Source organism: Octopus sinensis, linkage group LG10 (genome assembly GCF_006345805.1).
Source record: "Octopus sinensis linkage group LG10, ASM634580v1, whole genome shotgun sequence".
NCBI classification, from domain to species: domain Eukaryota; kingdom Metazoa; phylum Mollusca; class Cephalopoda; order Octopoda; family Octopodidae; genus Octopus; species Octopus sinensis.
In genome coordinates, this window is record NC_043006.1 from 102,529,878 (window position 1) to 102,543,439 (window position 13,562).

The 13,562-nt window shown below is 36.7% G+C and overlaps 1 protein-coding gene across 7 annotated transcripts in view; it reads right to left on the reverse strand.

Moving 5' to 3' along the window:
* The window catches only part of LOC115216299, a 66,481-nt gene that overhangs the window by 27,258 nt on the left and 25,661 nt on the right, over positions 1-13,562 (reverse strand). For 3 of the 7 annotated variants that reach the window (XM_036506938.1, XM_036506937.1, XM_036506935.1), the window contains 2 exons: positions 13,434-13,479; positions 11,169-11,249 (listed from right to left, as the gene is read on the reverse strand). In XM_036506938.1, coding sequence (XP_036362831.1) covers positions 11,169-11,249; positions 13,434-13,479 — 127 coding nt within the window. Of the gene's footprint in view, positions 1-4,929; positions 5,396-7,242; positions 7,465-10,369; positions 10,531-11,168; positions 11,250-13,433; positions 13,480-13,562 lie in introns of those variants that run through there. The other 4 variants (XR_005001077.1, XR_005001076.1, XR_005001078.1 and 1 more) reach the window with 4 other exon arrangements.

The following is a 13,562-nucleotide window of genomic DNA, read 5'->3' on the forward strand; positions in this document are numbered from 1 at the left end:
ATGGCTGTGTGGTATGAAGTTTGCTTCCAAACCACATGGTTTTGAGTTCAGTTCCACTGTGAAAAGAGAAATAAATATAGATCTGGAAGGTTTAAGTACCCACTCATAACTTTCTTAATTTTCAGAAATTTTTTGCATAATCGTATGCATTTCTGTGTGTAAAACACAAATTTGGAAAAGTTTTCTGAAAATTCCAAAAAATAGTTATGAAGGGTTATATGGGATGTTTATATGTATATATTTAAATTTATTAATATTAATAAAAATATACATATACTTACATTTTCAGTTCTGTTATTCCTGTTTGCATCAACATACCTTTATATATATACTTAAAATGTTGAACAATGTTGCTCAATATATTTTGCATTGCTCATTTGTTAATAAGGGAGAGGGGAAAAAAGCTGCTTGGGAGTGTCATGGTTGGAACATATGTGTTGCAAGTTCTTCAAGCATGCAAAATGACTTGGACAGTCAAGTATTTTTCAAGTTGTCCTTTTGTTTTTTGCTTTATTTTGGTTTGGACCATAAAGTTGGAATGCCTGAAAAAGGAGTGCATTAAAAGAGATGCAATGCTCCTCAGATACGCACATATCGTCAGCAACTAAGGGTGGAGGCACATGGCCTAGTGTTTAGAGCAGTGGACTAGTGGTCGAGGGATCGCGGGTTCGAATCTCAGACCGGGTGATGTGTGTGTTTATGAGCGAAACACCTAAGCTCCACGCGGCTCCAGCAGAAGGTAATGGTGAAACTTCTGCTGACTCTTTCACCACAACTTTCTCTCACTCTTTCCTCCTGCATCTTGCAGCTCACCTGCGATGGACCGGCGTCCCGTCCAGGTAGGGAACCTATATGTCAAGAAACCGGGAAACCGGCCCTTATGAGCCAGGCATGGTTCGAGAAGGAAAAAACAACAACAAAAAACAGCAACTAAGGGACATGTTCAACTGGTTAAGGTCAAACAACTGACAAGCAAATCTGTGGTATTGAGCAGAATATTTGCTGGAGTCCATGTTTTATATCAAGACAAAACAATGTACATGATAACAGTTAAGATCAGAAGCCATGAGAGCCACTGCCTGGTACTGCATCAGGGCATTTATTACCTCTGCAGAGGTATTGTTTCAGTCATGTTTGTTTGTTTGCTTGTTTGTCCATGGAGAAAATATCTCAAGAACCACTGGATGGATTAGAATGAAACTTTCAAGGATGTTTGCCCTCGTGACTGGCACAGTCTCATTAAATTTTGGGATCAATCCAGTACCGGACAAGGATTCTGGATTAGTTTTCTTGTTTTTTTTTTACTTTATATGTATATGTAAAGTTTCACATAGTTCTCTTGTACACACATACACATATATACTCACATATTTTCAGCGTTGAATATTACCATTCCAATTCCATTGTACACACACACACACACACATGCGTGCATGCATGCAAGCATACCTTTCTTTTACACACACATATGCTCACACTTCAAACACCGTTTATTGGCTTTTTCACTCCTTTTGCTATTCATCTGTCACTCCTTCCTTTCTTATTCATACAACACTCTCTTTGCCATTTATCTCCTCTACCCTCACCTCTCCCTCCGGCTCTATTACACACACACACTCACACACATACACACAAATATATAAAAAGACAACACTCATTATTATATTAGGAGATTATACATACATTTTAACACTTTACAGTATACTTACATATATACATAATTCTATACATTGATCTAAAACAACAGGATTACTAAAGGAAGAGCGAAATTTAAGAGAAGAGAAAACCAAAAGGTCTCATGATATTCACTGAAGGATTTTATTTCAGATATTCTCATTTTAAAAATCATCCCCAGTTAATTGTTGAGAGGACATTGGTGTTACCTTGGCAGAGGTTTACACTCTCTGATTACTCTTGTTATTATTCTTATTTATGGTTTCCATTCATTATAACTTTATTTCAGCTGCCTTGGTACCGGGCATCCTCTGGAGACCAAGAGTAGCAAGGAGCACTTTTGTTTTGCTATGCATGCTAAAATTATCATTATATTCATTCTATTTTAGATGGAGAGTGCTTTCTGTAGTATGTGGGCTGGACCCATCAAGGTTATCTTTTGTAGTTCACAGAGACTGGAGTTGCTTAATACACTTCTCAGCCCCCTTCTTTATCATTCCCAACGGACCAATTATTACTGGTATTATCATAGTACTAAGCTTCCGCATTTTTGTGATTACAATTTGTAGATCTTTTTAGTGAGAAAGCTTTACGTATTCCTCTCTTGAGACATTTTGATCTCATGAGACAGACATACCAATTAACAGACAAGTTCCTCTCTTGTAGTCCATGATCACAATGTCTGGTCGATTGGAGTCAATTTTTATGTCTGTTTGTATTGAGAAGTTCCAAAGGATGGTGACGCCCTCGCCATTTACTACATCCTCTGGATGGTGCCTGTACCATTAATTAAAGAATTTAATTTTGTAGTTATTTACAAGCATTCCAGTGGATGAACTGCCCTAGTCTGTCATGTCTTATGAGGTACTCCTTGTTGGTGCAGTTACCTCCCTTGACTGCAGGTTTCAACAAACTGGCACTAGAGCGTGAGATTCTGACATGAGGCTTTGTGACTTTCTCTTTTGGCATCTTGATGTTGGACCGTGAAGACATAATCTAGTTGGCTTTCTCACGACACGCAATGACTAGCAGACAGGAGGCAATGCACAGGAGAAGATCATGGCCTCCACGCATCAAACCATTTCCATTTATCATCCAGCTTGTATATATACGTGTGGCTGACATTAAAGGCATTTAAAGTTACAGCCTTGTTTTATGTATTCTTTGCACAGTGTTCCTGTCAAATGATATTACAGCCTTCTTGAGTTATATTTAGATGGCTACACAACCAAAGCAAGATAATCATTTTGAGATTAAAGCACGAGCTACCAATTCAGCAGAAATGTTGACTAAAGGGATGGCCTCAGGCCAACGAGAGAACTGATCGATGCAGGTAAGGATGTAAGTGTATCTGTCACTGCTGGGCCAAGGACCTACTAGGTCGATGTGGATTTGGTGGAAACATGTGTCAGGTCAGTTGAATCTTCCCAATCGGACACGAATATGTCAGTGGGCTTTGGAACGTTGACACTGAAGACAGGAACAAGGCGGTAATATGCTGGCGCATGTCTGGACAGAAAAAGCGAGCAGTAATAAGCTTGACCAAGGCCGCAATGCTTGGATGAGATAAAGAATGTACAGCATCAAACACAATTCGACAGTGATGGTCAGGAACCAGTGGTCTCAGAGCACCTGTTGAAAAGTTGCAAAGAATGTTTCCATCTGTTGACGATAGAGGCAAGTATTTGAATTGACAGTGTGTGTATGCAGCAGAGGAGGTGTGAACTGAATGAAGAGGTAGTTGGGGGTGAAGCTAATGTGATCAAATCTGTCACAGCAGGAGTTAATGACAAAACCAGAAGTCTTGGTAATGCGTCAACTGGGATATTTTCAGATCTTGAGATATGCGGATGTTGCTCGTAAATTGCAATATAAAATCCAGGTGTTTAATTTCCCTTGGCGAGTTCTTTAGGGGAAAGATTAGAAACTTATGTGATTAATATTGACTAAACAGTACATCCTAAAAATAAAAACAACTTAACTTTAGCAGGATTTCTTCTCAAAAATGGCCAAATACCTCAAGGCATTTGGCCTGGATTTGTAACAGTTGCTGCTAATCTATTATCCCCCAATGACTTAGTTGTATATCAAGTTTCTTTTCCCCAATTTGCAAATGTTTTTACATTTGATTATAGTAAATATTCTTTGGTTTGTCTCATTCAATTAAGTATTGGCTATTTAGTTCATCAATATGTAATAATTATTGGAAAGAAAAGAAAAATATGATGGCTTACTAGAGATTAACAGCATGGCTTTAACTAGTAAGGCTACAATGAACGAAAAAACCTAAGGATGTGGAATAAAAAGTAAAGAAAAAGCTAAAGAGTAAAGAAGGTTGTTTGCCATTCTACCATAGTTTTTACAAGATGGTGGAATGGCAGAATCAAATGAGCATCAGGAAAAAAAAAAAAAATGCCTTGCAGTATTGTTCCAGCTCTTTATGTTCTGAGTTCAAATCTCACTGAAGTCAAAATTTCTTTTCATTCTTTCTGGGTCAATAAAGTACCTGTCAAGTACCAGTGTTAATTCCATCCCTCAAAAAATTGCTGGCTTTGTGGCTAAATTACAAAAATCATATCGTTTATTACAGATTTTTTTCTGTCTGGCTTGGGCAAGAGTTGAAGGCAGCGTCTCATAGCCAATGCCCTTCCTAATGTCAACCTATTTCAGTTGCTCCCTACAACACAGGGATAATGGAAACCTATCCTAAAAACATGGGATGAATAATATTATAAGTTTGGGTTTAAAATTGAAATATAGAGTACCCAGTGTACTCTGTAAAGTGGTTGCTGTTAGGAAGGTCTTCCAGCTTTAAAAGCCATGCCAAAACAAACGGTGGGGTTTGGTGCAGTCCTCTAGCTTGCCAGCTCCTGTCAAGCTATCAAACCCCTGCAAGCATAGGAAACTGATGATAACTGTCCCCTACTTTAGTTTTGAGTAATCTCTGTACAAAGTTTAAACAATCAGTTATGTATAAGAGAAGTGATAGGAAATGTGCATTTACCAGTGATATATAAATATTGGTTCCAGTTGAGGCACAAAGCCATTAATTTTGAGGCATGGGGTTAGCCAATTCTAGTGATCCCAGAGGGGCAAAAGGCAGATTTAAACTTAGACTGTAAAGAGCCGATACAAAAGCAGAAAGCATTTTTCTGATACTGCATTTATTTTATCAATCCACTGTTTTGTGTAATTGTAAATATTAAAACATAACAGGACACTTGTCTATAATTTGCATAATCATAATTTATTCAGTATATGAATTAAGATAATAGTTGGCACTTTATTACTACTAGAAAAGTTCCCACACACCTCTATACAAGGAAGTGAGTATGTGTGGGATTTTGTACAGTTACATATTGAAGATGTATGTTGCCAGAGTTGGGTAGGAAGAAAAGAAGGAGAAATTCCTTTATTAATTTGAATCTGCTGTTATATCTTAATCTCAGGTAAAAAATCAAGTCATCTCAGTTTCAGCTTAGCTACTGTCGATTGACAAAGGCAACTATACTGAAACTTTGAGGTCACTGTCAATTTTTTCGAAGACAAGAAAATACAGTAGTCTGTTTGAAAGGTATAGAGTTCTTCAATTAATATTTATTCTATAAATAGCTACAATTAAAAACTAAAACAATACACACACATATAAATGTTTATCCATCCATCTACAGAATCTTGCCTGTGTATTTTTTCTTCTGCCCTTATCTCCTGCCTTTGTTCTCTGTATATGAAGAAAGGGAAATAAAATATAGACAGCTCATTGTAAAGAAAAACAAAATGAGAAAGGAAAACCTTTTTGAATTGTGTTGAAAGAGTTTTTCTTTGACTTTTATGCAGTCATAGTTTAAGAACTGAAATTAACCCCTTCTGATAGCATATGCATAATACAGACATTATTTAAGGCAAATGGCCAGAAATTTTTTTTTTTTTTAGGTATTCCTATTAGTTTAATTGAGCTCTGAAATATCTGGTTCCGCAAAATTGATATGAAAATATCCAAAAACTATGCCTTATAAAACACACACTAATGTACTGTTATGTAAGTTGACCCAGTTATTTGGAGTATTTTTTGTAGTGAATTAGGATGTATTTCTTCCATTTCTTTTTATTGGAATATATGGTACGAGACTTAAGACAGTAGATTTTGAAATTAGAGGAAAAGAAAAATGTATATGGCAGCAACAACTGTGATTAGTGAACAATTAAATTAATGAGTTTGTTAAAATATATCACTGATGTTTTTGTTATTGATTCGTAAAAAAAATTCAAATGTCATTTCATATTTGGTTTCTAATTATTATTAGATAAAATAAATTGCTTCATAAAATCATTTCAAAGCTTTAAGTTCAATTGTAAAGGTGGCAGAACCGTTATCAGGCCAAACGAAATACTGATAGGCATTTTGTCTGTTTTTATGTTTTGAGCTCAAATTTCACCAATGTCAACTTTGCCTTTCATCCTTTCAGGGTTAGTAAAATAAGTACTAGTCAAGTACTGGAGTTGATGTAATCACCCCACCCCCACCCACTTCCCCACAAAAACTGCTGGTCCTGTGCAAAAATTTGAAACCATTAAGTTTAATTATATAAACTCATTTTTCTTGTACATCTGCATGTTTATTAGGAAGCAGATACCATCCATCTTTGGTATTCTTGATATTCTGCTTGCACACAAAAAACAATCATGGCCATCACTTGCCCCTATTTTTTCTTTTTTTTTTTGCAGTAAGAGATTCTTTGATTCAGGGGTCTTTGAAAGCACAGAGCCACAGGTCTTAATTTGCTCAAGCATGGAATATAAATATTAATTCACACACATACAAATATTTACACAAACAAGCTTCCTGAACTTCTATGCACCAAATTCCTTGACAAGACATTGCTTGGCGCAGTACTAAGGGAGAATATATGGGGCCAATGTGTTGCTCAGTAGAATGGACCTGAAAACTTAACCCCAAGGCCATGCTTGCATCCATCTATTTACATATTTTATAGTGCAATATGTGAATAATAGTATTGATTGCATACAGGTTTCCAACAGGTCAGCCACTGGTTCATTACATTCCTAATAAGAGTGACCAGGGAGTATCTTTAAATTGATATAGAGCAAATATCACAAAGGACTTCATTTGCAGAACATCAGTCCTTTGGGTTTCATACAAATATTTAGATCTTTTGACAGAATATTCAATGTGCAACTACAGTTCTCCCCAACCAAATTCCACTCAAAAGGTATTGTTCAACCCGAAACTACAGTACAAGACACATGTACCATGACCACTATGAATGTTTGAGCCAACAAGAGAGTCTGTGTAGAGGTATTTGACTAGCTAGAAGCAACAGTTAAATCCCTCTTAAAATAAGCCATACAAAAGAAAAAAGGAAGAACACATTAGATAATATAAGTCTCTAAAAAGATACAATGACTTTTCCACAGGTCAGCTTGATTAGGGCTGATAGACAACAAGAACATTGTTTCTTGTGAATTTTAAACCTAAAATCTACATTTCATAACTGTTGTCAGAAAAATATGAAAGAAAATATAAACTGAACAAATATTAACAGTTACCGTTTATTTTTCTTTGATTTTCCTTTAGAAAAAAAGGGAACAAAGTTGCATTTCTTAGCAACTAGAACAAATTTTTTTCAGCTGATGCTTTTCAAGTTTCTTTGCAAGGCACTTTTCCACCTCTCTCGCATTCATGGCATTAAAATATTTGCCTAAGTTTTCCAAGTCATTGTTACCATTCGTTTTCCATTGCACTTGGACACAATTCTCATCAACAGACATCTGCAGGAAGAGAAAAGAGGAAAACACCCACAAATAAAAACTATGGTTTATAATGATTTTGCTGTTACCATAAATCCTCGAGTATAATCTGCATTTTTTCCCAAAATTTAAAGGTCAAAATCCCTAGTGCGTACTTTATACGAGGTTAAAAAGGAAAAATATTTTCTAAGCAATGTCCGAGTCTATTTGCTGTTCAGCAATGTTTATTCAGATGCATTTTGTGATGTCGAGCACGAAAATACCTTAAGCTAAGCCTGAAAGCAATGAAGTCATAAAAGAATCATCCATAACTTGCAGTAAGCAACATTTATTAAAATAAAAGTATTCAGAACACAGAATAACATGTAACAAAAACAATTTGCAGACATACTTACATTCCCATATAACAGTTAAGAACATCACCATTATTGTATTACGCTTGCGCAGAAGTGCTTGTTTGACTATGTGCTGCTGGCTTAATTATGCATGAATTGTGCTTAATAGTTTAGTGCTAAATAGTTCATCCTGCTGTTTCTATTGACAATTTGCATTATTACCGTGGCAAAAAATAGATACTTAATTAAATACCAGTTTTAAATGTTTGAACTACTGTGGGTCTTTACTAGGGTTTTTTATAAACGGGACTTAAACCTGTAAATTAATCTCCAATAAAACATTTTATACATTACTTGCCCATAAAATGCCTCATAGATCTTATTCAGCTATGTTTAAACTTGAAGTTATATCATATGCTGAAGAGCATGGTAACAGGGCCGCCAGAAGAAAATTTGGTGTTGACGAAAGCAATGTCAGGTTATGGAGAAGAAATAAAGATGAAATTAAACAGATGCCAAAGATAAAGAAGTCAAGAAGGTAATAATAAAGGACATTACCGTATACATTTTTATAAACCAAGGACGTTATATAGACCCCCTTGACTAAAGTTAGAGAAGGGGTGTGTATTATACACAAGGTTTAGATTTTTTCAGAGGTACAGCCCCCTAAAAATCCCCTGCGTTTTATACTCAAGGGCAGACTATACTCGAGGAGTTACAGTAAATAAAAATGCAGACATCATTAAAAGTAAAGTATGAGATTAATTCTTTTATTTAATGTCCATTTTTCCCTGCTACTAAGGTGTAGATGAGGACTTATGTCAGGTAAGATGACCAGATGCCGTTACTGTTTTTCAAGCATCTTATCTTTTATTTGTTTCAGTCCCCGGGCTACAACTATGCTGGGGTACAGTCTAGAAGGGCAGAAGAAATTGACCCCAATACTTATTTTTTTTTTTAAAGCCTGATACTTATTTTATCAGTCTCCTTTGCTAAACTACTGTATTACAGCGATGTAAGCAAACCAACACTGGTTGTCAAGTGCTGGTGGGGGAGAAACAACATGAAGGCCCACATATATTCGCACACACAGCTATATATGTGTATATATATATATATATATATAGTTCAAACTTATAGAAAATGGAAGAATAAGACAAGTATAGGAACAACAAGAAGGTGTATTAGTTTAACACTTGGGAAGAATGGAAAAGTCTTTTACGTTTTGAGTCTATGCTCTTCAACAGAAAGGATTAAGGGTGGCAAAAAAAAAACAGAGAGAGAAATAAATGTGCAGGGTTCAACGGTCCAACATGATGAGATGACTGGAAAGCCATAACGGATGTGACAAAGGAGCATATTTAGCTCCATGTGGTCAATAAAAGCAACAGCGCAATAGGAAGTGCAAGGAATATCAATGCTGTATATGGGGATCAGACAATAAGCATAAGCCAGTATCAACGGTGGTTCCAGAAATTCTGAGCAGGAAACTACAGCCTAGAGGATGAGCCTCATCCTGGAAGATCTATAGAGCTTGATAAGGGTGTCCTGCAAACCCTGGTAGAACAAAATCCCATTGTAACTGTTGAGGAACTAGCACAGAAGCTTGAATTTGGTCATTCCACCATTCATTGACACTTGTGTGCCATTGGAGAAGTCAGAAAATTGTGTCAAAGGGTTCCTTGCAAACCTTCTGAGTCTAATCACATGCAGAGAGTGAATGTGTGCTCTTCTTTGCTGTCACGTCTCTGAAATGAAACTTTTGGGGACCAAATAGTGACTGGTAACAAGAAATAGGTTCTCTATAAAAGTGTGAAGTGCTGAAGACTGTGGGTAGGGAAAGGAGAAACACGGACACATCAGGCTAAAGAAGGTCTTCACCCACATAAGATGTTGTATTCTATTTGGTGGGATATGAAAAGTTTAGCCTACTTTGAACTTTTAAATCCAAACCAAACAATAACAAAGGAGATCTACTGTGAGCAGCTTGAGTGGCTTAAGTCAGCGTTAGGAGAAAATTGATAATCTTTCAAGATGAAAGATGTTCTATCAGGATAGTGCTTGGCCACATACAGCAAGGATGACATTTCAAAGGCTGAAACGATACCCCACCTACGATATTCACTGAACATTGTCCCATCTGATTATCATTTATTCCACAATCTTCAAAATCATTTGGATGGAAAAAGTATGAATTCTGTAGATGAGGTCAGAACAGTACTGGAGGAGTATTTTTTGTCATGGACAAATGGATTTTCAAAAAAGGGCCTTGCAAGACTACCACATAGATGGAAGAGCATTGTAGAAAATGGAGAGTATATTTTTGATTAAAAAAGAACTTTGTTTATCTTAGTTTTGAAAAATAAAAGAATTATAAAATCCTCATTATATATGGGATGACCCAATATTATAGGATCATTAAAACAATGTATATTAAATAAAACAGTACCTTTTCTTATTGTTTGCTTACCTGAATTGCTCAAAATGAGAAGAAAAAAAAAAGAATTTTTCTCAAACATCTCATTTACACATATTGCAATCGTTTAAACAAATTACAATACAAAGAAAAAAATAAACTAAATTTGTATTACCTTGCACAGGAAATGAAAGAGATCTTCACAGATGGACTCATATTCTGGTAGTGGTAACACGTACAGGTCAGTTATTCGTATAGTCATGCCTTCCCCTGAGGAGAATTGGTATTGGTAGAACATATATCCAACCAGTGGCCCCGTGCTTGGTCTGTCGTCTGCTAGAAAATCACGACAATTGTAAGAATGTGCATGTGAATATATAAACAGAAGCTCGACAAAGGAACAGATGGAAAATTCGCACACAAGACGTGGAGGTGCTCTTGTCTCATCAGTTATCATTCAAAAGGTCATTACAGTTTCACACCTTTAATGATAATATTGTTTATTTTTAGTTGTGTCAACAACAAAAAGCCGTTTGGGAATAATGAGCACACGTCAAGGACAGTAATGTAAACAAATGTGACACATGAACGTGAATATACAATCACACACACACACACACACACACACACACACACACATACACATGCATGCACGCACGCATGCACACACACACATGCATGCACGCACACACATTTCAGCAAGATACCTTCTCCTGTCCCTCTATCATAATTTCATATCCCTGAGTTACATGCCAATCAGTTGAGGGGTCCTGTCTTGCAAGTACTTGGTAACCTCACCATTGCAAGGGCCACAAAAAATAGCACCCACTACATTCTGTGAAGTGGTTGGTTTTAAGAAGTGCATCCAGTCATAGAATCCAACACAGACACAGTCAAGTTTGCTGTCAACACAGAGATGTGCCAGCTGGCCACCGAGACAGAGAGAAGAATGCAACACTGAACAAAAATCTCACCTTTTGAAGGATCTTTATGATTCCATTCAGCAATGAGGATATTAGATAAGTTCTCTCCATTGAAGCAGTGGGTTTTTAGATCTAGAATAAAGTAGACATAAAAATATAACCATTAGTTGGCTTGTTTCCTCTTCAACTACTGTTATAGTATGAACGAATAAGCTAAATAATATCTTCTTTATAAAACATTAACAGTTGCAGTCTTCCTTCTCATCTCCTGTCCTCCATAAATACCTTCCACTCACCCACTTCTTCTCACGTCTTGCCTTGATGGGTGGAGGTCACCAGGACTCCTCATCTCCACTGCTTATTTCTTCAAAGCTCTAACTGATCATTCTCTTCCACTCTTACTAAATGTGAGTAGCCATAACACTCTAAAGAACCTCCTCTGGCCACACCCAACCCACTCTCATTCTTTAACCCCTTGTTCTTTACTATAAAACTGATTCCCAACTTCTTGGGGTTCATAGTGTTGCAAGCAACAAGGTGACCTCACTAGTGCTGGTGTCATGAAAAAAAAAATGATGATGTAAAGTGGTTGGTGTTAGTAAGGTAACAAAGACTAGTAATTTCAGTTTTCTTCTGTAGATAAAAAAGGGCGGGGGGGGGGAAACCCTCAATCAAATATCAGTCATGTCTACATAAAGTTTACTTTACACAAAACTGAATATAAAAGCCAGGGTTTGGAGTAGTAATGCTAGCTTAAGCAGTTTCTTTCCCTGAGAAAAGGTTTTACTCAAAACTCCAGAACTGACATCCCTTGCCAATAAATGTACTTTTTCATTTCTGCCAACTTCATTAAATGCTAATCAGCAAAGAATATTTTAATGTACTTGATTATTTATTTTTTTGTTCACTATTTGCTGGGTTTGTGGGGAGGTGCAGTGCCCATGGCCTTCAGAAGCTCACCTCAATCAGTGAGATTGATGCCATTAAGGTTCCACTTGAATCTTTGCAAGTCAACATCTGAAGATGAGACATCAGCATGAATAGAATTCCAAGAAGGCCAACATTTTGGTGTAATGATTATTACAGGACCTCCTGGAGTCGGACAAAAAAAGGGTGATGAGAGGAAAAGATGAGTAGGACAGGAACGTTTGAGTGGAGTGAAGTAGAAAGGCCACTATGATAACACTAGTAGAAGAAGCACAGAGAGGTGACAGTACATCAGTAGGCCAGAACCTGGAGTGAGTCTGTAAGTGATTTTGTGCAAATCATTCAAAATAGCCATTTTCATGATGCAGTCTAGAACGTGTGTATGTGTGTGTTGCAGCAGCACTGTCCTAGATGTGAAAGCAACACTCTACTGCAGGCCTCACCTGAGCTTTGTAGAGTGTCACTAACAGTTGGAGATTGAAGTATATTCCAGCCTTGAAGAGGCTCACTCAAACAGAACTCACACAACAAATATCAGCAGGTTTTATTTATTATCTTTTAGTCACAAGAGAAGGCAGTGTCTATGACTTGTTACAGATCCTCTGACATTGGTGAAAGGGAGGAAGGCATCTTCAAATTGAAAGCCTGGTCCATGCAACAGAATGGACTTCAATAAAAGCACCCAAGGTGCCAGGTGGCAAATGTGTAGGTCAAGGCTGGATTTGAGCTTGGAATGTCAAGCACTGCAAGGTCTTGGGTCCAACATTCTTACATTTTGGCCAATCCACTATTCCAAAAGGATGAAAGCAAAAGTAACCTCAGCCACTCTTGAACTTAATTCACAGAGCTTTCTGTGTATGTGGTAGATTATGAAGAACTGCAACCAGTGGTGAGAAGCAGTGAGACATGTCTAACCAATGCCAGCATGGAAAAGGTAGACGTAAAACAGGGGCAATGAGGATACATAAATCAGATGAATTTTAACAAATGGAATTAACCCTTTTGCATTTAAACCAGTCCCAAATATTCTGCATGTTTTATGTTCAAACTGACTTGATCTTGCCTCTCACACCTACCCAACAATGACATTCGAAAAATAAGCAATCACATTATCAAAGTTTGAGATAATGATTGATTAATTCAAAACAATGAAATAAATAAGTATTACATTTGACAGAGTAGTCTGAATACCAAAGTGTTAAATTCAGATCACAAAGAGTCAGAAATTCATACCAGCTGATTGGTCCAAATACACCCACCTTCATGCTTTGGTGACTAATAAGCAACCAAACAACAAAACTAAATCTTCATGTTTGTAAATGCACCAATTATTATTTCCCATTCAAGACTGACTGGAGCAAAGTTAAGCATTAAGGAACATTTACTTACCATCCACAGAAGGTGGCGTTCTCTTTTCTCCAGCTTTTACACGTTCCTAATATAGAAAACCAAAATATATTCTCATTATCAAACACCAGTTAAACTCTATAATTAGAATTAATTGTAAGTTTCATATAT